The sequence below is a fragment of the Terrapene carolina genome, unplaced genomic scaffold, assembly GCF_002925995.2.
Source record: "Terrapene carolina triunguis isolate 2854851 unplaced genomic scaffold, T_m_triunguis-2.0 Scaffold233, whole genome shotgun sequence".
Classification (NCBI taxonomy): Eukaryota; Metazoa; Chordata; order Testudines; family Emydidae; genus Terrapene; species Terrapene triunguis.
This window is the reverse complement of record NW_020664584.1, coordinates 12184727-12209262: the sequence shown is the minus strand read 5'-3', so window position 1 is coordinate 12209262 and position 24536 is coordinate 12184727. Positions and strand designations below refer to the sequence as shown.

The following is a 24536-nucleotide window of genomic DNA, read 5'->3' as shown; positions in this document are numbered from 1 at the left end:
TGAGCCATCTGCACCACATTCACCCTGACTGCGTGTGCAAACCTGGGGGCACATCCAGGAGCACATTTGGGTGTGTGGAACTCTGCCCTCCATTTCTAAATGTTTGCCCCAAGGATTCCCTTGGAGATCAGACACTATAAATCATGGCCAAGCTCCAAATCCCATGATCCTAAGTCAGCAGCAGCAACACAGCGAGTGTCCCCACTGGAGTCACAAACACACAGATGTTCCTGCACTGTCACTATGTGCAATGCTCCCCTGGTTTTGGCTGCCAGGGGCCTGGGGTCTCCTTTCTCCTCACCATTTCTTGCTGTTCGAGAAGAGGCCTGGGGCTCTCCTTTCTTCCCCCTGGAAGAAGAGGTTTCCCTGCTCTCTGTTCCCTCCTGAGTGTAGGTTCTAGAGGGGTGAGGCTCCTATGCTGCTTTGCCCATATATCAGGTATGGAATTTAGGGGTGCTCCTGTAGTCAACACCCCAGATGTTCTGCCCAGATGACTGAAAGGCCAGTCAGACAAGTGCACCTACAGGAGCCCTGGGCAGAGCCCCTCAGACCTGCTGCTGTGTGGGACCAACGGGCTAATGTAACGGAGTCTCCAGTGGACAGAGAAAGGACCCCTGATGTCACATTGAGCCCAGAGTGTTGGCTCTGTGCAGCGACCCAGCCATCATCCTTTTCAAGATGCACCAGGGAAGAGGCTGTTCCCATTAAACCTGACCCGAGGTAAAGCCTGCTCCTTACTCTCCAAACACAGGATGGAGCTGCTTAGGGATGTAGCGGTCCTTTGTGTCCTTCTTCTCTTGCCCAAGTGTTACCACCACATAGGGATCTGCCTTGCCATTGGGGTCTGCCGGAGCCAGGTTCGTTGCCTAAAATACACAAGACAGGAGGTGCTGGGGCTGCCATTCACAGCCCCAGCCGTGACGCCCAGGCCAAGTGAGAGCAAGTGCACGGCACAGGGCAGCAGAGGAGTTTCTGAGACGGAGCACTGAGACCTCTGATCCTGTCAGTCAGGCAGCAGATGAATCTCTCAAGGACTCGCTAGTCATGTATCAGTACGGAAGCCCTTAGCCAGAGAGTGAGAACAGAATTGCCAGGTCATCTCTCAGGTACTGCCTCTAGGCAGAGCATGGGGAATGCCCCATCGGCAGTTCCAGTGCCCCTTGGAGGTACGGGAGTGGGCAGGTAGTCTCCCAAGGGAAGATGGTGGAAACCCCAGGACTTCAGACATTAGACTCTAAACTGGACAAAGCTCTAGAAAAGATCCTCTGGGGACCAATGTTGCTATGGCCCAAACAGCTGGCTGGAAATGGAGCGACTAGCTGGGACCCAATAGCAAGGCCTTCTCCAATCCCAGTTTTGCTGGCTCCATGAATACAGGCTGTGAGCTGGCCAGAGATTCTCTAGCTGCTGATCTGGACAAGGTCTCCAGGACTCACTGCAGTCACTTACCTTAACAATATAAACTCGGACAAGCACCTTGATGGGTCTGTTTCTGGGAACCCCCTGTGAGATCTTGTGCTCTGTACCTGCCTCCTCAGCAGGATAAACGAAGAATGAACCCTGCAGGGGAGACATTGAACAGGAACAGCAACGTTGTAGGGATCAATACCCTGCTACAGAAAATATTTCAAGCAAATTGCAATGCCCAGTATTCGATCCATAGCACCGCCTTAATTGTGACAAATTGAAACTGGCAGATTACATGTCCGTCTGTGCCCTTTGCCAGACCACACGGTCCCTGGCTTCTCAAGATAGCGCTACACAATGTGCTGTGTTCCCAAAGAGATGGTCAGGGCCTCCCCCACACACTCAGCTCAGCAGACTTGATCTTCTTTCCTAAGAGACAGGCTAGTCTGCAGGGAACTTACCCCCAGCCCATGACAACCTGGGGCTGGCTGCAGAGGAGGGCAGGGAGCCAGGCTATTCACAGTTACCTCTCCTAACCACTCCTCTGAAGTCAGTCTCAGGAGCAGACACTTCAGGAGACCATGGGTGAGTGGAAAAGGCCTCCGCTGAAAGAAGGACTTTCAAAGTAATAGTACGAATTATAACTAATTATGTGTCATGGTAGCACACAGAGGTGCCAGCCAAGACCTGTACAGAGTCCCTATCCTAGAGAGCTTCCCATCTAAAGACTAGTGACACAAGTGTAACAAACAATCAGAGGGAGGAGTGTAACAGAACATATGTCCACACAGGCCAGCACTGAGGATTACCTGCTAATTCATAGCCCTGGGTGTCAACACGACACAGCAGACCCATTCCCTCCCCTCCAACTACCTTGATACTGAGAGATGCACATTATTTAAGCCGTCTTTAGGGCGGCACCATCCAGGCTAAATTTCACCGGTGACAGACAATAAACACTCAGCAGTAACAGAGCACTAAATACGGCTAAATACTACCTCAAACAGACCTTAAACTAAAGCTGGCAGGCCCCAAATGTCAGGGAGAGGCGGTTTTGTGAGCTCTGAGACACTGGGGAGGTGGGCAGAGCCACTGTTGTCTGTGGTTAAGACACATGCATCCCCTAGTAGCACAGTGGTAGCCAAACTCTTCCTGTCGCACCTGCCCCCTTATCAGTAACGGAATCTGTCTGCGCCCCCACTCCACTACTGCACAGCTCGCTCAGCCGAGGAGCTTGGGCTGAAGGCGAATGAGGGCAGAGCTGGCCTGGGGGCGGAGCAGGAGGCAGAGCGGAGCTGTGGCTGTGGCTGGGCTGGGGATGGAGCAGGGGGCAGAGTGGAGCTGGGGCTGGGGCCGGAGCTGCTCTGGGTGGATTGCAGCTGTGGCTGGGGACAGAGTGGAGCTGTGGCTGGGACCGGAGCTGCTCTGGGGGCAGAGCAGAACTATGTGGCACTCCCTCCCCACCCTCTGTGGGGGCTGGCCCTGACCCCACCGCATGCCCCCCCGAACGTTCCTCTGTGGGGGGCACGCCCCACAGTTTGGGGACCACTGCCCTAGTGGCTACTGCTTGTTTCGGTTCCATGGTGCCCAAGGAATGGCATGAAACTTCTACAATGCAGATCTGCCATGAGAATTTCATGCAGGAGCCTTTATACTACAAGGCATTCCTCCAGACTACAAGCTATAATGAAGGAATTTAGTGTCCCAATTCTTGCTTAGTGAAGAATAAACAGATAAAAATGTTCCAAAATGTTCTTATGCTGCTAATTGCTTTCCCCTCTTTCATGCACTGCTGTCATTTTTTATTTCACGCACAACATGAATGGCACTCAAATGACACAGTACCTTATACTTCCCCACAAAGTTCTCATCCTCATTTCCATCCTCATCCTCATTCGCCTTCCCCCGATGAAGCGGAAAGATATACAGCCAGTCTTCAAAATTATCAAACTCGTTTTCCAGCTCTGAGTTGTAGATCTGAAATAAACTGCAAGTTATTTAGGCTCTTTCCTTCCAGCTCAGTCTCCCCAAAGGGAAGGAAAGAGTCAATGCGATCTAAGGATGATTTCCCCCATTCCCGCCCTGGTTCTATGGCATTTTGGACAGTGTCCAAGGGAGATGAGGGCACTCAGCACTGAGCCGGATCAGTGCATGTGAACAGATGGTAGGGCTGAGTGTCAGCATTCTGATTAGCTTTGCCTCTTTAGGATCTGTGCTGTCACAGCTGGCAGGACAGTGAAGAAGAAGGAGCAGGAGGGAATAAGCTGAGACAGTGCAGATCAGTCACCCTCGGAGACTTGCCTGCAGCGTAGCTATGAGTTTCCTTTTGGGCCTCACTGGCTCGGCTTCAACTATCACTCCATTTTCCGCTTCCACATCAAAAGAGTCCACATTTAAGTTCCCTCCATCTACAAAGGGCATTAACGAAATCATGAAATGTCCTGGCTTCTCCAAACAAGGTATTTTTCTCTCTGATTTGTATGTCACTCCATGACATCATCTCAGCAATAGCTTTGACTTTCAGACAGTCGTTTGAAAACATGATAAAATATCATTGTGCAACATGACAATCAATGTCTTGTAAGAACTGTCCTCGAAAAGCATTTCCAGTATTTAGCTTCATGGAAGAACATGGGGCATTTGCAGAGCACAGAGGCCAGCAACAGAGATGACAGAAAGTCACTGAGGACTTGGTACAGAAAGCAGAACTATTTGCCTACTGTACAAATGGTGTCTGGCGCAAGAGTAGGAAAGGGGCAGGGGAGGGCCTGTGTCAGGGCTTGGGTATAGTAAAACAAAAATCAGATTCTGAAGCAGTCAGAGATCTGTTGATGAAATCGCTATTTTATCAGACTGAGGGGCACAATCTGTGTGCACCAGGGAAACGGCCCAGCAGCAATCTCACTAGCCCCCAGTGCTATCAGCTTGGGGTCTGCACTCTGCTGCCAATTGAACAGCTGGCTGAAATATAGCACCAGCATGTGCGGTGTCATCTGACGTCAGGTCGGGATTTGGGAATGCCAGCAAACCCCGTGTGTGCCTGGCTGGTCCAAGAACTCACCTGCCTCATTCGGGTCGTCGTTGTCCCCGTCCTCCTCGTCACTATTGCACTGAAATACACACCCGTTACTGCGTTGCTCAGCCGGCGAATGCTCCTAGCCCATTTCATGCCAGAGTAGCCCCTCCCCTTATCACATTATTACCTGGCATACATAGGCGCCGACTTCTGCTCCCGCCAGTGGGTGCTCGACCGCATTCTGCCCCCAACCCCGCCCCGACTACACCCTTCCCTGAGGCCCCGCCCCTCCCACCCCTTCCCTGCCCCCATTCCATCCACTTCCCCAAAGTCCCTGCCCCAACTCCGCCCCCTCCCTGCCCCTATTCCGACTCCTTCCCCAAATCCCCACCCCGGCCCCACCTCTTCCCCACCTCCTCCCCTGAGCACGCCATGTTCCCCCTCCCCCCGTTCCCTCCCGGAGCGGCCAAACAGTTGTTTGGTGGCAGCCAGTCAGGAAGTGCTGGGAGGTAGGTGGAGGAGCAGGGACACAGTGCGCTCAGGGGAGGAGGAGGAGGAGGAGATGGGGCAGGGGGAGGGGAGCTTGGCTGCCGGTGGGTGCAGAGCACCCACTAATTTTTCCCCATGGTGCTCCAGCCCCAGAGCACCCACGGAGTTGGCACCTGTGCTGGCATTACTAGATTGATTAACACTATTGTGGGGGGGCACAGCTGGGATCAGTAGTTATATGCTGCTGGGTTCAGCTCATTAGCCAAAGCTGCCCAGTGAACAACGAGACAGGCTGACATGACTTTTGAGCCCAAATCCCATTTTCAGAAGAGACATAGGCACTTCGGGCCAAATTCTCTCAGCACTGCAGCACCAACCCCTGGGCACCCTGCCACCCAGCCAAACTCTCATCCCTGACCTAGGTGCCCACAGGGTGAGTAGGGGATTCTCAGCAGTCAGCATACTGAGCAGGGAGCTGCCTACGCAAACCAGCAATGAAATGCTGAGACCAGGGCCAGAGCTGAGGGGCCGGATCCACCCAAGTAGTGCAATATTTAATTCCCATTGATCATGCAGCTTTCATGCCAATAAGGGACAAAGGAAGTGACAGACCATTACCTGGTTGCTCATTTCCTTTAAGGACTCATAGTACTTAGACCACCAATCCAGTTCTTCCAACTCTGGCTTTTCCTCCTCAAACTCATCCTCTTTCTTGATGAGTTTATTGATAGGAATTTTCTTCAGAGGAGCCTAAGAACACACAGCAAAGGGCTGAGAATCAGGAAAGGTCCAAGCATGGGTTTCTGTGAGTCATATATAGTGGACTGTATTGGTGCCTGATATTAGAGAGGCTTTGTCCCGCACCACCCCAGGGGCTCAGCTTTCACAAAGACCACAACACATGGCTACCTGTGGCTCAGGTTTTGTGCATTTCTACCAAAGCTGCACTATTCCCACCAGAAAGACAACCCAAGGTATTAGCTATGCCAGAGCTCCTGGCTCTCTCGGCAAGTGCAGGAGGATAGCAAACAGGCAGGAGCTATGCAGAAGAGATTCCATTAAGGCAGGTACACCTGCCTTACATGAGAGCCCTCCAGGTGCTACGCAGGCTGACCATGGATGAAGGCAATCTCCACATGGGGGACAGAGGATTAGACCTTTCTAGGACAGGCCCTTTATGGATGTACCATTCATTCCCCAGTGTATTCTTTCAAATTAATATTCAATCAACAAAACCTTCCCTTCAGACAGCTAAGGCTGCTAAGTGACAGTGATGCTCTTCCCGATCACGTCATTTACAAACACAAACCCCAAGTCACAAGGAGATGGCTAGCTAAAGAGCACCTTGGGCCAGGCTCTCTGGCCTGCTCTGACCTTAGTGCTGTGGGGATGGCATTCAGCCCTAACTCCCTTGTTGGGGATGCATCTAGCATCAGGAAGTCCCCAGGAACCTCTGACCCACAACTGTGCTCTAGCTATTCCCAGCTGGCAGGTGGCCGCTTTGGACTGTTGTCAGCAGATGGAAGCTAGAGCAGCCTCCAGGCTGGTCTAACCTGCTCCTTGGTTGAGACAGAGGCACAGAATCAGGAAGGCAGAGCCAGTGCTCCGACAGCAGCCTATAGCCAATTATTTTAGTTCATTGTTCATTTATTGTGTGGTTATGATTAACTAACATGTTATGTAATATATAATCATTGTATGCTAAATAGAGTTAAATTGTAGGATTATAGAAGTATAAGATTGATCAGTATGTAGAGGGAATAATCATGCATTAGGTAACTAAGTAAGTAGGGTTGAAATGCAAGGCCTTTAGGCTGAGGCCTGCAAGCTTTTAGCTTAGCTATTTCAGGCCTTGGAGCTAAGAAATGCTGACGTAAGTAAGTGACCGAAGACTAACCCGATGCCCTAAGATTATGGGAAAAGAGGTACCAAGTGGCAATATTGCAAAAAATTAGCCAGATTAATTTTAAATCATAAAAATGCTGTAAAGTCGCATCTGTCTCCAACATGTGCCTTAACCACAGGGTATAGGTTGTGCATCAATGCTAATGAGAATAAAGAGAGCCTACAAAACCTGTAGAAATCGAGGTCCCTTAAGTTTCTAGGGGACATCAGACCAATAAGGAAAAAAGAGGGCTGACACTTTTATGGACATGCACAGAATGTAGGTATACACAGAATCGCATTATAAAACGAGGGTGCCCAGAGCAGGAAAATTGAGCTCCCTATGGAAAATTCCAGCAGGAACCATCCCTCTACTGATGATCAATCCATGAGAGACCCATCAGTCCCTAACATTATTGTTAAGGATGTGAGTATAACTTGTGCATAGGTCTGTATAGAATTCCTATATGCTTGAGTATTCATAACTTTAATTGTAACTTGAATAAAACTTGTCAAACAGACTAGACCTTGTACGTGTGAATGTCTGTGTGGCCATTACCCTTGGTCTTTATGTGTTCCTAGAGACTCTAGATCTGAAGCAAGTAGCAGAGGTAGCTTTCACTCTGTTAAGCTTGAAACTGTAGCCACCAGAGTCAAGCCCACGGTGGTGTAACACCACCCTATACCGAAAACCCACCGACTGCTACGCCTACCTTCATGCCTCCAGCTTCCACCCCGGACACACCACACGATCCATCGTCTACAGTCAAGCGCTGAGGTACAACCGCATCTGCTCCAACCCCTCAGACAGAGACTAACACCTACAAGATCTTCACCAAGCATTCTCAAAACTACGATACCCACACAAGGAAATAGAGAAACAAATCAACAGAGCCAGACGTGTACCCAGAAGCCTCCTGCTACAAGAGAGGCCCAAAAAAGAAACCAACAGAACTCCACTGGCCATCACCTACAGTCCTCAGCTTAAACCACTCCAACGCATCATCAGTGATCTACAACCCATCCTGGACAATGATCCCTCACTTTCACAGACCTTGGGAGGCAGGCCAATCCTTGCCCACAGACAACCCGCCAACCTTAAGCATATTCTCACCAGCAACCACGCACCGCAACATAACAACTCTAACTCAGGAACCAACCCATGCAACAAACCTCGATGCCAACTCTGCCCACATATCTACACCAGCAACACCATCACAGGACCTAACCAGATCAGCTACAACATCACTGGCTCATTCACCTGCACGTCCACCAATGTTATACATGCCATCGTGTGCCAGCAATGCCCCTCTGCTATGTACATTGGCCACACTGGACAGTCACTACGCAAGAGGATAAATGGACACAAGTCAGATATCAGGAATGGCAATATACAAAAACCTGTAGGAGAACACTTCAACCTCCCTGGCCACACAATAGCAGATGTAAAGGTAGCCATCTTACAGCAAAAAAACTTCAGGACCAGACTCCAAAGAGAAACTGCTGAGCTCCAGTTCATTTGCAAATTTGACACCATCAGATCAGGATTAAACAAAGACTGTGAATGGCTATCCAACTACAGAAGCAGTTTCTCCACCCTTGGTGTTCACACCTCAACTGCTAGCAGAGCACCTCACCCTCCCTGATTGAACTAACCTCGTTATCTCCATACTGATTTATACCTGCCTCTGGAAATTTCCATTACTTGCATCTGAAGAAGTGAGGTTCTTACCCACAATAGCTTATGCTCCCAATACTTTTGTTAGTCTTAAAGGTGCCACAGGACCCTCTCTTGCTTTTTACACATTACAAAATTCACTTAAAATAAAAGGCTACAAGTCCCTCAGCTGAAGGTGAGGGCGAGCATTGCTGCATCATTGTTGGCTTGCCTCTTGAGGGCACAGTGCCTCTCTGCGGCGCCAGTGCCAGGGACTGCGCCATCATCGTTATGAGGTCCCTAGCTGCCTCAAAGGTGTCCAGTGTGGAAGGAAGATCTATGTCCTCCTCCCAACACTCCTGCTCCATTACCGGGAAATCCACGAGAACCGGACTCGACAGACCTCCCCGCGAGGCTGGAGTCAACGGTGTCGGCAGAGTCAGAGCTGGGTGTCCTGATGTGGGACACACCCCGCTGGTGCCTGCTTGCTCCACTACTTTAGTGGGCGAGCCCCCTCTGTCTGTCTTCTTCTTCTTGTGTGGCACTGGCGAATGGGAGCGGTGACAGGCACTTGCACCGGAGGAGGTCTTCGGCACTGGGGAAGTCTCTGGAGCCCTTCTGCTGGGGGCCCCTGGAGCCCGAGTCCTTTCTTGGCACCATAGTGACCCTTACCAAGGCTGGTGCACTCCGCACCAAAGTGCCGGGCTTGGGGTTGGACGCCACCTGGGCTGGCTGGGGACAAAGGGCTGACTCCATAAGGAGCAGTTTCAGCCTAAAGTCCCTCTCTTTTTTGGCCCTTGGTCTGAAGCCTTTGCAGTTTTTGCACTTGTCTGGTTGGTGTGACTCTCCCAGGCACTTCAGACCAGAGTCGTGTGGGTCTCCCTTTGGCATAGGCTTCAGGCAGGACCCGCACGGCTTGAAACCCTGAGACCGAGACATGCCCCAGTCCCCAGGAGGAGAAACGAGATAGGTGGGGGACTCCCAACTGAAACTTATCTAAGCTAACTATTTACACTAACTGACTATAAGATTTTAACTATTTACAGGTAACATTGAATGAAAGTCCACTACGGGATTGCTTGCTGTTCGCAAGAGAGAAGCTGCTCCAACGACCATCACTGGCGATAAGAAGGAACTGAAGAGGTGGCAGGTTGCCAGGGATCTACATACACCTCCATGAAGGCGCCACTCCAGGGGGCTCCATAGTAGACCCAATGGGTACCACTAGGGGAAAAACCTTCCAATGACTGTGCATGCGGCACGCACACACCTACTTGGAATCAACATGAGTAATCACTCGAAGAAGAATTAATAAAATGATTTACAACTGTTTATTTAGAATGACATCAGAGATGAGGACACTGGAGGTTCCAACCCAGACCATGCGGTGCTGAGAAGGAACTGAAGAGGCGGTCAGACCACCCCACCATTTATCACCTCAGTTGGAAGCACGAGGCGAGCCAGGGTGCATACATGGACCACAGACACTACTTTCAAATTCACCGACTCTGGAGGCATGCTGCGCATGCAGAACCCACAGTGGAATACAATAGGAACCATCACTCGAAGAACACATGATTTGGGGAAAATTCAGGACGGGGGGAGTAGGGGTCACCTTGCCAGGTGTAACCAAGGCTTGTGGTGGCCAGAGTGTGGCTGTGGTGTAGCAAGCAGGCTACTGGAGTCAGAGCTGCTGGTCCAGGATGACTTGTCACGCAGACACTCAAAGCATGCTTTTATGCTGGCTGGGAGCATCCAAACAAGGGAGCTACAGCAGCCGAGCATTTTAAGGCATTCAGGGTTCCAGGACAGGCAGTGACACAACCCCTCACTGGTCTGGATTGCTCCAGCCCATTGGAAGTGAGATGCCCTAGAAGTGATTCCAAATACTATGATCAAAAGTCTCGGCAAGGTTAGAAATTCTACAATGGAAGGAATGTTTGTTTTCGGGGATGCTGTCATTACTGAAACAAGAGTGTGAAAATCAGGAAATGCAATGGCAAAGTTGTCCAAACACCCTTAACTCTGACCCTGTGCTCTTGTTCACTAGGGGGCAGCAACTGAGTCACATCAGAGAGTTACAAATATTTGGAAGGGCCAGTCAGGGGGCTTGTCTAAAGTGGGAAAAGCCATCTAGTTAGAACAAAGGTTAACTAACTGGTAACCCACAATCAGCTAACACAATTTGACACACAAGTCTAATCTACACAGTCTGACACATTGTGTTAGTCAAGGTGTGTTCTAACAGGATGCGTTCTCCCAGCTGAGCCAAGCCCAAGATGCAGCTTGAAGGGTGGATGTGGCAGAATGGAGGATACATGTCAGTGCAGTTTTTGTTGAAATAAAGGGGGGTCTGTGTTTGGAGTCCTAGGGCTGTGTATGAAGGGGATTTCTACAGTATGGTAGTTGATGACATTTTCAGTACAAAGCAGGGCCAAAATCCCTTGTCTCTAAAGCACCTTGTTTACTTTTGGTGCTCTATAAATAACAATGTAACTCCAATCCTGACGTCATTCCAGTAGTTCCAGTAGTTCAGGCACCATGGTTTGTATTGGAATGTGACAGAGGTCATGGTGCCGCATGGCTGTAAGAGATGGGGCAGGGAGACTGCTGGCGGATAGGCAGAAGGTGGCTATTCATATGGGTCATAGCAAAAGCTGTTTGTGGAAGCCAACTATGAATTTCCTGACTTCAATGGATTGCTTTTTCAACCTGAATCTTAGCATTGAATTTCTAGGTTTTCCAACAGCTTTTGTTTTATTATAATTAAAACCTTCCAATGGCATTATTTTAACATTCTGATAAGCTTGTGAAAAGTTATTTAAGTCTTAACTAGATATGGGCCAGAGCTGTACAATTCTGATTGGGATCTGACTGAGTTCAGATTGCAAGCCCCTGCCGCTCCTCGCACCTGAATGTAGAGGGGTTTGGCTCGAGGGCGCTGGTTTGGCATCTCTAATCTGACATGTAGGAACATGGTGTAGATTCTCTTCTGATACAGAAACTTTACTCTGCAAGAATTATCGGTGTGATGGGAAGTGAAATATGTGAGTCAGTGAAAATCACATTTTCAAATAAAACACTCCACAGTGGAGTATTTAGCCTGCTTGATGAAATCGAGTTCAGCTATGGGAGCCTGTGACCTGCTGGATTCAGACTGGTAATGGTGATGGAGTTTATAGCTTCCACAGGCTGCATCTTCTGAGCCAATTCTTATAACACCCAGGAAAGCTCAGAAACTCTGCTGGAATCTGACTGAGTGCTCAGATGTATACAAATCTGTCAGAAATTATTCTGAAATGTTGCACCCATGCTTGTCTGCGGTAACTCTCATCCAGGGCAACTGAATGACCAGCTCAGAAGTTTCCAGACTTAGCCATTAATGAGATGGCATTTACGACTTTATAAACACTAGAAGAATTTTTCAGAAAGTGAAATACAACTAATTTTTCCCACGTCTCATATCCCAGAAACCCCTCATCGGATTAACCTCAACATCTCCTCCCCACGTAGTCTCTCTCTAGAGTGCAGACAAGTGCCATTTCACACAGAAATGACGGGGGGGGGGGCGCTGAGGAAATTAGAGGAACGGTCAATCAAAATCAGGCTTATTCCAGAAAGTGAATTATGCTGCCATATGATCTGCTAGGCGACACTGAAACAGGGAAGGTGACTGTCACTTCTGAACTGTTACTATTCTTGGGTACAACCTAGGGATAGGATCCAAGTCAAAGCCAGAGAGGGTACTTCGGGCAAGCAGCATTTCCATTCAAATAGTAACGTGAAGGTTACTGTCAACATGACACCGCACTCACCTTCACCAGATTCAGGGGGTTTGCTTTGCTGCCCATGTCGCTAGCAGTCAGGCCAATGTTGATCACAGTCTGGGAGATGTTGGGTCGAGCAGAGGCTTTCCGTGCTGAGTGAGAAAGATGGAGACTATGTATTCCAACAGGAAGATCATTCATTCATTGTTTAATCTTCCAAGGTCTCATTACCAATTAATGGCCGCTGAGCCAAGGGCACAGACGTACCTCTCAGGTGCACCTCACTGCAAGGGACGCCATTCCTGTAATCCCCAAGTTACCTACATTACCCCACCCACTTTCAGTCTGAAATTTTACACCAGAAAGGCGGCGTCGTGAAGCTGCAGGGGCCTTCCACCGCACTGTGTCACCCTGCGTGACCCTGCCCCCACGGGCCTGCATAACCCCCACTGCACCATGTCACCCTGCATGACCCTGCCGCCACGGGCCTGCATGACCCCCCCACTGCACCGTGTCACCCTGCGTGAACCTGCCCCCACAGGCCTGCATAACCCCCCACCGCACCGTGTCACCCTGCGTGACCCTGCCCCCACAGGCCTGCATAACCCCCCACCGCACCGTGTCACCCTGTGTGACCCTGCCCCCATGGGCCTGCATAACCCCCCACTGCACCGTGTAACTCTGCGTGACATGACTCCCCACCCCATGCTGTACTTCATCCCCAGTAGCTGTGTGGCACTGGTTTTTCTGAATACCTCTCGTTTCAATAGCTTCCATGTTGTGTGTGTGCCTGGGAGATGCCGGAGAGCACAGGAGGAAGCCTCTCTGCTTCACACCACCACATGATCCCTAGCCCCAAAGGGGACTTCGCTGAGCCCTACCACAGGTTAATGGCCTTGTCTGAGGGGGTGAGGAGTTACCCCTCCAGGAATTCAGTCAGCAGCCCCTTCATGCAGCACCACAGAGAGTCCACAGCCTCACAGCAAGACACTGGAGACCATCAGACCTGAATTCCGCCCCAGCTTGCCCTGCCTGGGTTAGCCGAGGGGTGTCTAATCGCACCTCTGCTGCACTGCCCCGGCGAGGGAGGGACAATGGGGACATGCCAGCCTTGCAGAAAACGCTGCACTTAGTTGTGCTGCATGCCGGGACAGTCCCTCTCCCCCCCGCAGCACTTGGCAGTGGAAAGCCCCGTGCCACCCTGCCATGTGAGGGGGTGTGTAGCACAGTTCAAACCAGGAAACTCACCTTTGGGTGGATTTTCTGGCCCCTCCTCCAGCTCCTCCAGCTCTCTGGGAGAGAATTTCATGATATGGGACACCACGTGGGTCCCCACCAGCACGGTGCGCCCAAAAGCTCGCTGCTCCACCACAAAGATGCTTAGGGGTGGGTGCAGGTACACCTGTTCCGGGAGCTCCTGCAAAAGAGCCTCTCACACTGTCACCAGGGCTGCAGGGGAGGGTCCTGCAGACAGCTCAGAGCCTGGCTTATAGCTCACCCATGTGTCCAGCTGGCAGATAAGGGCTGCGCTCCAACCAGCTGCACCCGGGTGAGCCCCTAGCACAGCGGCCCTGATGCTCCCTATGCAGGTAGATCCTGACAGAGCCAGTCAGTGCTGGGACCCAGCTCCTCAGTTCTGAACTAGAGCACTGCCCATGCCTGGCCAGCAGGCAGCCCCTGGCACATACTGCTGGCAGGCAGTCCCTGATGCTGGCTGAATGGATTCATGCCATGGAGCGTTCTTTCCTATCAGCAGCTAGTCTTTAACGGGCCCCAGTTCCCCGGCGGGGGAACGCAGCTGGGGCTGAACCCAGTCTGTAGGTATGTGCCCATTCTCCAGAAACACGGGCCTTGGAAACTCTGCCTCTCCCCTCCTCGCTAAGCCCCTGCCCCAGAGCTAGCGGGGGTGGGGAGTCAGCATTGCAGCCCGGGCCCTGGCAGTGAGCACTGCTCCCTGCTTACCACGTTGATGTATTTGACCAGCTCGTTGAAGTTGGGGTTCTCTTTGTATGACACGACCACTTCCGATTCCACTTTCTTTCCAGCACATTCAATGATCACCTGGGGCTGATCTACCTCAAAAAGGTTCACCCGCTTCAAGTCTCGCAGGCCCCAGAACAGGATCTGAACAGCAGGAGTCAAGCGCGTCAGCTGGTCTAGGCACTCAGCACTCTTCACACACGCCTTCCCAGCCGCCAATCCCTCACCCCCAAGAGTGACAATCACCCCCAATCCACCCACCTAATCCCAGTGCTCATCTCACCACACCCTGTCCAGCTGCCAGACACACCCCCACAGGTAACCAGCATCACCACCAGCTCCTCGCCCCATTGCTAACCCTTCCCACGTCCCTGGCACTCGGACCCCTCTTTCCAACACAGGAGGAGTGAGGGCTGCTCCTCACCCACCCAGATGCTCCCAGGAGGAAAACACTAGAAACTTCATCAACAGCAGATGAATGTGCCGGTGTGGAGGTGGGCAGACTCAGCAGAGCACTTTGGGGGCAGATGAGCGAAAGCCAATGCGCTGTCTCACAGCCAGGCTCCTCTGTTCAGTCTGATCGGGAGTTAATCAAACCGCATGGGACACTTTCCATGTGAGATGCTGGATGTAATGGGGGCTTGTGACCCAACGCACTCCTGTATACACACCCTACACACCACTGGGATTGTCTTTGTACAAAATACGCCTTGTGAGATAGCATTTGAAAACTAATAACTCACTGTTCAATAATAAACCAGTGAAACGCATATAGCAACATGACGTAAAGTTAAAGTTGTGACTGACATGCATTCACCAGACAAGCCTGGGGAGGAGTTAACAAGTTTCTCGAAGACAAAGGACAAGCTGACACCTCTAGCTAGGTGTCGTCAAAGCTGATTGACCATCACTGGTCACATGGCCAGTCTTTGGCAGCGAAGGGGGGCAGGAACAAATTGATCTGCATTTTAACAAACAACATGGAAGCTCTTTCCCCATGAGACCCCCGTGTCTCCATCCTCACAGCTGGAAGGAACGTTATCTAGTGATGCTCAGGAAAATGCATTGCAAAGGGTGACTGGAGTATGGAAGGGAGGGGCAAAAACACCCCTGGTAGGATTTCTCTCTCTCTCTCTCTTTCACCTGGGAAGATCAAGGAACCAGCCTTTGGACTTTGGGAGCGGTTCTGACCTCAGAATTTGGCCAGCCCTCGTGCTGGGAACATGTGGTAAGGATTTCACTTTGAACCAAGTCTATTTGTTAAATTTTAGTTACTAGAAAGCGCTTTATCTTTATGTCTTTTGTAAACATTTCTGACTTCCATGCCTTATACTTGTACTCACTTAAAATCTCTCTCCGTGTAGTTAAATAAACTTGTTCTAGTCTTCTTTAATCAAAACTAATCCAGTAGTGTGTTTAAACTAAATTGTTTGGTAACTGCAGTTAAGGAAGCAAACTGTTGTACACTGACCCCTTACAAGGTTCAAGGGACCTCCAATATCTGGACTGCCGAGGAGAGGGCTGGACAGTGCAGAACATACATTTGGGGAAAGTCCAGGACTGGAAGTGTGTTGGGGTCACCCAGCAAGTGGAAACCAAGGCTGGTGGAGTGTTGCTGGCAGGCTGCTGCTATCGCAGACACTCAGGACATGACCTGCATGCTCTCTGGCTGTTTGTGATGGGCCCAGGGTGGGAGATACAGCAGCAAAGCATTGTGAGGCACCCCAGGTTGCAGTGCAGGTGGTGCCTGGATTGCACCCTGAAATGTGATAGGGCTGGTGGGTAGATGTCGCCCCAGTTCAAAGCCACACTCACTTCTGGCCTGCAACAGTCCCTGGTGTGAGGAGGCAGCACAGACATGTTTGAGTCCCAGGCACTGTGTCAGTCCCTTCCCCAACCCCCTGCCATAAAGTCACGGCATTGGTACCAGTCAGAGGACACTCTGCTCAGAACTCTACTGAAAGCCACGGCACCTCTATGCGGAATTCTTTGAGGATGGGCCGGATTCCCTCTGGGATAATGAAGCGTCCAGAATGGGGGTCCTCCAGGAAGTCTGGCTCCTTGGGTTCCACGTCTTTGGGCACTGAAGGCTGGACAGATGGAAATGGCCAGGCCACACAGAAATTAAGGCGCTTGTCTCTCCTGCCCTACAACATCCCCTCACCCACCTACCCGCCCATCTCCAGCTTTGTCCTCCTCCTTCACTGCTGCCCATTGGTACTGGGGGCCCGCCCGCGATGGGAGTGCTCCTCTCTGCTTGAGGATGTGGCTAGTGCAGGGAGCCCAGCATCATGCCCCAGGTGTTAATCTGCCAAGTCGAGATAGCAGGAGCAGCTGGAACGAGCTGCCATGCACCCCTTACCACACTGCTACCCCAGACAAGCCAGTTACCTCCAAGTAGCCGCTGTAATCCAGCTCGATCAGCTCAAAGGTAGCAATTAATTCCCCTGCTGCTCTGGCTCCTTTGTAAATGTCAAAAAACTGCAGGGCAGGTTTGCAGTATGGTTCATCCACCAGCTTCACCTGTGGAGTAGCAAAGGCGCGGCCAAGAAATTCTGGAGAACCCTACAAACAAGAAGGAGCCGCCATTGGATACAGCCTCAGCATTCTCACGGCGTATCAGGCCCCAGTACAACATGCCAGAACGGGCTGAATCCCCACCAGGTGTACGTTTTGCAAAGTCACCGGAAAGACTCTCTCTCCGTCGCTGACCGCCATGCACTGCTGCAGGGAGCCCATGACAGGGCACTCAGTACTGGGATCACGTTCAGAACGGGATCAAACTACACCTCCCTTCCTGGGCTTTCCACTGACAGAACCATAAAACCCTAGGCACTTAGCTGACCAGCCCAGTCTTCCTCTTCTCATCTTTATAGGTGAGGGCTTCAGGAGAGCTTAGGGATCGGCTCTTCTTAAGTGTAATGCTAATGGCCCAATCTGAACTGTGGAAAATGTAACCAGATACCACAGAAATGGGTGCAATACAGAACAAGGCAACAAACTCCTTCCTCTCACTGACAATGCAGCCATGCCTTCCTGCATTTCAACAATCATTGCATGCCCTGTATCTACCGGAGTTAGACTTCAAGTTATTTACAGTATGGGCCTTGTCTCCTTGCTTGTAAACTATCTGTATATCTAGGGTGGTCTGTAAATAATAAAACCTATGACTACTATTGAGAATTAAAGCAGTGTGTGTAAGACAATGCATGCATCTATGTATATTATTACATACAAAAAATGTTAAATTAAGGGTATTTAAGTTGCAAAGTCCAGCCCTCAAAAGTTAGGAAATGATAGAATTGGCCACCATAATTCAGTCCCCTTGTGTGTTTGCATTATTATTAGACAGGCTTTTGTTATGTGATCACATGCTATTTTTTCCACATGCCCCATGTCCTGTTCCGAGCACAGGCTGGACAGTGCTCAGGAACCTGTTCAGTGTTTCTTTCTATCCTCATTATTCAGTGTGTGGCCAATTTTACAGTTGGGAAACTGAGCCAGGAAGACAAAGTGACTTGCCAAGGCCACAGAGAGAATCAGTGGCAGAACCAAGACCAGAACTCAGGGCAACCTGACGCCCAGCCCTTTGCTCATTCATTCAGCCACACTTCCTTACTTCCAGAGGTGCCGAGCATCCACTTCCCCCAATGAGTTCAGCTGCAGCTGTGAGTGCTCAGCACCTCTGCATATCGAGCCTCAAGTGTCTCAAGCTGGACACCCTCAAAACGAGGAACACACAGTGGCCACCTGCCAAAACTGTGGTGTCGTGACTTTACCAACATCACACAGAGACAGTGGAAAAGACAAGGATGGAATCCAATTCTCCATTCAACAGCCTTAGCCACATGACCAGACTTTCTTCCTACAATCCACTGCCTCATTCCTATACACCTTTCAACTTCTAGTGTGAATGAGGCAAGGCCTACAGACAACAGCCTCCTTTGCTACACACCCCGACTCATCCCCTGAGCACTGTCCATCCTGTGCACTGCATGACGCAAAGGTCCTGTGAAAAAGACAGCAGGTGATCATGTAATGAAAGACCATATCAAAATGCAGGTTGCCAGTTCTGGCATTTCCTAGCTTTCAAGAGCTGGACTTCGCAACCCTAACACCATTATGTTAACAGTTTTTGGGGACTGTGATATGATTGAATTTGATATTCAGTTCAGTTTATTTTACAAGGCCTGCACATTTTCAGTTTTCATTGTGCTGCTGCACTCAGTAGTGAAGACACATAACTGCACTGCGTCAAGCTCTCCAGGAGGTTTTGGCAGCTGGGTGGGGACAGCTGGGCTTTGGCACCAGTGGAGACAGCTACGAATAGTGGGAAACACATATTAGCATGATAATGCTGTGGTTCAGTTTGATGGTCACATTCAGTGTGTTACGAATAGACTGCAACACCTCCACTTGGGTCTGTAAGTGAAAAATAGCCCAGATTCTCGGCTGCACCAAACCAGATAGCAGGGCAGGTCTGCATCAGCCCACCGCAGCCCAGGTTAGAGCATGCTCAGAGCTTGTCACAGGGAGGGCTGGGCCTGTAAGGGGGGCTGGGATCAGCCCCACCTGTGTCCAGTGATCCCCCTAAGTGGGGTGCCCATGTGATGGGTTCGGGCTTGGGCCAGGCGGACGGGGATCATGTGATGGTAGCCAGGGCAGGGCTACGTGTGAGGAGGCCTGTTCTCTCAGAGATGGGAGATCAGGGCTGGGAACTGGAAGGCCTGGGCCGGACCTGATACAAGGGTCGCTGAGGGCTGGGAAAGAGGCTGTCCCTACCAGCCAGAGGGAGAGGCCTGGCTACAGCTACCTGCAGTGAGCTGCAACAGCAAAAACCTTCCAAGGGAATTATGAGCCTGGAGGAACCAAATGGACTGTGGCACCCAGGCTGGGCCTAGTGAGCTGGTGAGCCTGGGGCAGGTGGCTGAGAGTCTAGCTCGGAGTTAAACTGCTCTCGTTCAGTCAATAAAGCAGGCCCCTGATGGAGGAGTAACTTTAAAGCACCAGATGAGGTGGTTTGACTAAGGAAGGAGGAAGCTGAGGCAGTCGCGGGGCTGACACTGGGTGAGGTAAAACTGTTACAGACCTGCTCTGACTTCTGCCTTTGGGACTCTGGACCACAGCAAGCCCCTGCCACATCTCCTGTGCATGGGCTGAGCTGGGGGAGTGCAGTGGCCTGTCTGGGCACTGACTTAGAACTCTGCCACACAGTGGATTTCGCAGCTTGGCAGGTCTGGCTGCTTTCCAGACTGCAAACCAGAATCCAGCTCAGTGTTTGCATGTGAACCATCCTCTCCCCTAAGAGCACCTCACTTCCCCAGGCCAGCGCCAGCTCGGCAGGCTTCCCTCATTACACACACGACTCCACTGTTTGGCACCACCAGAGCAGAATGACAACAGAAAGCTTGTCAAAGCCTTTCCCAGGGAGCCACTCCTGGCAGCTCCAACCTCTCTGCAGCTTTGAGCTGCCAGTATAGGTAAGATCCAATCACAGGAGCGGAGGCAGAGCAAATTGGTGCAGTCGTCCATGTGACGTCCTGTATCTGGACAGATATTCCCTCAGCTTTCCCCAGACTCCTGCACACACTGAGCTTATGGACATAGAGGGCCAGGGTCATTCTGTTATACTTACAAATTTATTATGGTCAAAGATATTGATGACAACAACTGGGGTCTCGGTCTTCAAATCCTCTCTCCTCCCATCAATAATCAGCTGATCATATAAAAGTAGCTCATTCCACAACGGGCTCAGGGTTTCCTCCAAGGTCTGCGTGGAGAGCGATCAGGGTTAATAGAGCTCAGCAGAGTCTCTTGAATTCAGTCAAGTTCATACTTACAATGGCCCTTTAAGGAAGCAGTGGAAAGGGGGAGGGGGAGGCTGCAGACATTCCTTCCCCAAAGCAGGGTGAGAGGCACTATGGAGCACACACAAATACCCACACGCGCACACCACTCAGTGCAGTGTGTGCATGGCCAATGCCTTCAAGAGCAGGAGATGAGAGAATTCTGGGCGCTGATCTGGGCATTAGCCAGTTTCCCTCAGATACAACTGTTGTCACCAAAGATTCCTTAAATATTCACACTGCCCAGTGCAGGCCTGGCACGAACAATGAAAGGAAACAGAGATTAACAGTGGACAAACCACAGCTTCACAAGTGGCCTTGTAAATAGCATGTTGCTAGTAGATAAAGAAAGAGTAAGAAGAATGACGGCTGATAATCTACAGCTTTGCTTACTAGCAGCTTGCGGACAGTTCATGATCTGTACAGGGATTGGTTACCAAAATTAGTAACCCAATTACAAAGTGTGATACAATGTAACATGGAATGTGCATGAGTCACTTTGGTTTAGAATGTGTGTACAATCCGATTGATTTTTGTGTGCTTTGGCAAACCCCTACACCCATCCTCTCAGCACAGGACTGCTGTATGCCGAGAAAAAGTCCTCAGTGACAAATCCGGATTTGAGCTAATTCCTTGGGAACAGAGTGTGGAAAGTCTCAGAGAAAAATCCCAACACTCAGAGGGCATGAAAATGTCTCCACAGCTGGAGTCAAGTCTCCTCCGGTGATGCCAGCTTCCAACACTGCAAGCAGTGACTGACTTGGTCCACAGGTGAGTTTCCTGAGGTGAGGGAGATGGGCTGCAGTGGGACCAGAGAGACCTTACCCTGGTGGTCTGGCACTGAGTCGAAAACACCACTCTTGCAAATGGGTCTGAAAGGCCATTGTCGTCAGCAGGCAGGATCCCCCGAGCCTGGTACAAGTGAGCTCGCAGCTGGAAGTAACTGAAGTCTGGCAAGAAAAAGCAGAAATCACTGGGCTGCTATGAGATCAGAGTAGCCCTTAGCACTCTTGGGAGAGAGTTTCTAGGCAGACCCAGAGGGAGAGGGGGTGGCCCTCGGAGGTGAGGAGGGCAGGGGACAGCACCTTTACAGGTGTCTGCTGAAGTGCTTTGGATCAGTATATCAACATGGCTTGGGCCAGGCAGTCCACTTTTGGTTAATTTCTTTGTCCCCAGTGACAACAAGTCTTTGGGGGGTTAATTTTGGAGTGATTTGTAATGAACATGAGCCCCTCAGAGCTGCATCACAGCAAAGCCAATGAATTACTGGACAGATCTTGAGCAGGTCACACAACCTAGAAATCGGAGCCCAGTCAGTGACTCTCCAGTAGCTTATGAAGTCAGTGTCCCTTTCTAACTGGGGGGGGGTCCCTGTGACATTCTGCCAGAACTTTAAACCCTAGAGCAGTGGTTCTCAACTCGCAGCCCATGGGCCACTTATGGCCCAATCAGCACACAGCTGTGGCCCATGTGACATCCTCAGGGCCATAGAGGTAACATTGGATGAGGCCCACAATGGCAAATAGGTTGAGAACCACTGCCCTAGGGACACAGGTTGTCTATGGCAGGCTGAGGTGCCGTGCTCTCTCTGCCCTCCACACTAGCAGGTCTATGCCATCCGTACAGAAGGAGACGGCAGCACTCTAAATGCTGCTGTGGCAAACACACGTTCCCACAAGCCAAAAAGGCTCTTGGCAAAGCCCACATCCAGGTGCCCAGACAGGACTCGCTCAGCTCACCGCTCTCTCATTTGTTTTCACTTTAGCCTCCAGTGGGACTGTAAAGTAACCAGTGCAATCAGGGCAGCTTGTGCTCACCGTCCCTGCTGAGCCGGCTGGGCGGCATGTGCGATGGGAGCCGCGCTGTCTGCTGGCCACTCTCGTAGACAGGCTTGAACTCCTCGGGCAGTTCTGTAGTGCTGTTCTTCACGTACTTGGTCACCCCCAGCCACATATAGATCTCTAGTTTCGCAAAGATCTCTCCGGTGCGTGACCCTGGGACCTTGGAGTGCAGAATGTTAGTTTCACTTCCCATCCAGACCCACAGGCCATCAGACCAGCAGTGACTATATCACACGCCGGTGATTAGCAGTGCACCATCACTGGGCCTGCAGCTTTACACGTGGGTATGAAGGGCAGCTGGGCGGGGACCAAATTTTCTGTTTCTTGGGAAATTCCACAATCTCAAAAAAAATGTTATGTTCCAGAAGGAAACCAAAACTTTCAAAATTTCACATGAAACAAAATTTAAAAAAAAAAAAGTGCTTCAAAATCAAAATATTTTGTTTCCATAAAATCAAAACATTTCCTTCTGATTTTACCTTTTTTATAATATTAAAGAAATTTTGAAATGAAGTAGTTTCTAAACAAAAACAAAAACATTCTGTTCTGCAAATGATGAAATGTTCCCATGTCAAAATGTTCCAAATGCTTTGTGCTGGGTTTTTTTCTAAATGAAAACAACCACTCTGTGAGAGGAGAAGTCAAGTTAGTCTTTACCCAGTCCAGGAGCTCACTTGTTTGGACCTGGTATAGAAATGAGCAGTATTCTCACTATGCAATTAGACTTCTTGGCTTTTACTAGTCTTACAAATTCTTTCTCAGATACAGAACCAATAATTAGAGCTGGGGAAGGAAGGGAGACCAACATGGAGTGAAAGAAGCAGGAATATGGTTAGGTTTTTCACATAAACTCTACCTTTAAAAAGACGGTCTGGATCTTTGCACAGTCCTTGCCTTTCTCCTCTTCCACTACAGAGTAGAGGACATTTTGTGCAGGAATTCTTGTGTATGCCACTCGCTTATTATTGCTGAACATCCAGAGTAGGACATCGGGGAGCGTGCACTGGGGCTGGAAGAGATTGACAATGCAGAGTCTCCGAGAGAATGTCCCCATGAGGGAATACAAATGATCCAATCCTGCTTCCACCAAAGTTAATGGCAAAACTCCCACCCTGCTGAGTGCTTGGCACTTTTGAAAATCAAGTCACTTACGAGGAGCTTAACTGTGGCTTTAGGGGCCTAACTTTAGGTGACATTTTTTGGAAATCTTGATTGCGTAATACATTTGATTTCTCTTAGTAAGTGCAATATACAAGATACAAAGATAATGTTGATTAGTGAACTTCACTTTGACATTTAAAATGTGTAGCCTAATTTAAGTTTTTGCATTTGATTTCCCGGCAGTTTTTAAAGGTGACCTGCAAAGATTTTTGCATGGGGTCGTATATTTCTTGCTTTGCTGCTTGTTTTTTCATTAAAAATATCTGGAATATCCAGCCTTCTCCGTTCTCACTGACAGACTCCTGGGAAGACCAGAGCTGTGGACTGAGCCCTCAGATGAATGGGGTGTTGAATCTTTTCTCCCAGGTGTTTCTGACGGAAGGCATGTCTATATTAATGTGAGCCAGGGTCAGATGAGCTCTCCTCTGCCATCTAGTGATGAACTGGGAGAAAAGACTTCAGGAGCAGACGGTATTGCACAGACACATCCACTCTGCCTAGGTGTTCAGCAGTCAGAGCCGCTTTGCCAAAGTGATCCGTTTGGGCTGTTTTGGGTTAAAATGCAGGGGTAGTCCTTATTGTAGGAGCAACAGGCAGGTACTTAGCCTGCCCTGACTGAAGGGAGCACCCTAACTTGAACATCCCTCGCTAACAGGGGCAGCTCTAGGCACCAGCAAAGCAAGCACATGCTTGGGGCAGCCCATTTGCAGGGGCGGCAGGGATCCAGCATGGGAGCTGAGAACCAACAGGGGGCCCTGGGAGCTGTAGTTCCTTGGTTAGCTCCCTGCCTATAGAGCCAGCCCTGGAGCAGGGAAAGAACTACATTTCCCAGCATTCCCTTGGCCACTACCAACAGGAAAGAGGGGGAGGGAGTGAGGAAGCTGAGACCTCATGCTGCAGCCTGCTTTGAATGGAGAGTTGCACTGTGAGTAGGGATTCCATGTTTTAACATTCAAAAAATAGGACACTCCACGGGGAGGGAGGGTAGCCCCACCCTGCCCCCATCCACTCCCTCCGACTGCCCCCCACAGAAACCCCAACCCATCCAACCCCCCTGCTCCCTGTCCCCTGATCACCCCCTCCCAGGACCCCTGCCCCAACTGCCCCCCAGGACTAGGGTTACCATTCGTCCGGATTCCCCCGGACATGTCCGGATTTTAGAGCTAAAAATAGCGTCCGGGGGGAATTTCTAAATGTCCGGACTTCCCCCCCCCCCATGCAGGGCACGCGCGGCTAACAGGGAGGCCGGCAGGATGGTGCCACTTACATGGGGCTCCGACAGCCAGAGACAGCCCCTCCTTCCCCCTGCAGCAGAGATCGCTCCCTCCCTGCATTTGCAGATCACCAGCCGGCCGTTTGCACCGGCAGTCTGGAGCTCCTCCCCCTGCTCCTTCTCCCCCGCACGCTGGCCTGAGCGGCAGAGTAAGGAGGCCAGGGAGTCAGAGAAGGGGCAGGGAGGTTCTGGAGGGAGCAGTCAAGAGACGGGGG

The 24536-nt window shown here is 50.6% G+C and overlaps 1 protein-coding gene across 1 annotated transcript in view; it reads right to left on the bottom strand.

Annotated features, from left to right (window-relative positions):
* Positions 1-24536, bottom strand: part of LOC112110981 (fer-1-like protein 4) — a 98862-nt gene that overhangs the window by 22113 nt on the left and 52213 nt on the right. Inside the window, exons 20-34 of the mRNA XM_029912610.1 lie at positions 22744-22896; positions 21864-22047; positions 20872-20996; positions 19836-19970; positions 16592-16765; positions 16174-16290; positions 14183-14344; positions 13469-13637; positions 12269-12372; positions 5531-5662; positions 4469-4517; positions 3709-3815; positions 3253-3384; positions 1450-1560; positions 739-866 (exon numbers count right to left, since the gene is read on the bottom strand). Of these exons, the coding sequence (XP_029768470.1) occupies positions 739-866; positions 1450-1560; positions 3253-3384; positions 3709-3815; positions 4469-4517; positions 5531-5662; positions 12269-12372; positions 13469-13637; positions 14183-14344; positions 16174-16290; positions 16592-16765; positions 19836-19970; positions 20872-20996; positions 21864-22047; positions 22744-22896 (1982 nt within the window). The remainder of the gene's footprint in view (positions 1-738; positions 867-1449; positions 1561-3252; positions 3385-3708; positions 3816-4468; positions 4518-5530; positions 5663-12268; positions 12373-13468; positions 13638-14182; positions 14345-16173; positions 16291-16591; positions 16766-19835; positions 19971-20871; positions 20997-21863; positions 22048-22743; positions 22897-24536) is intronic.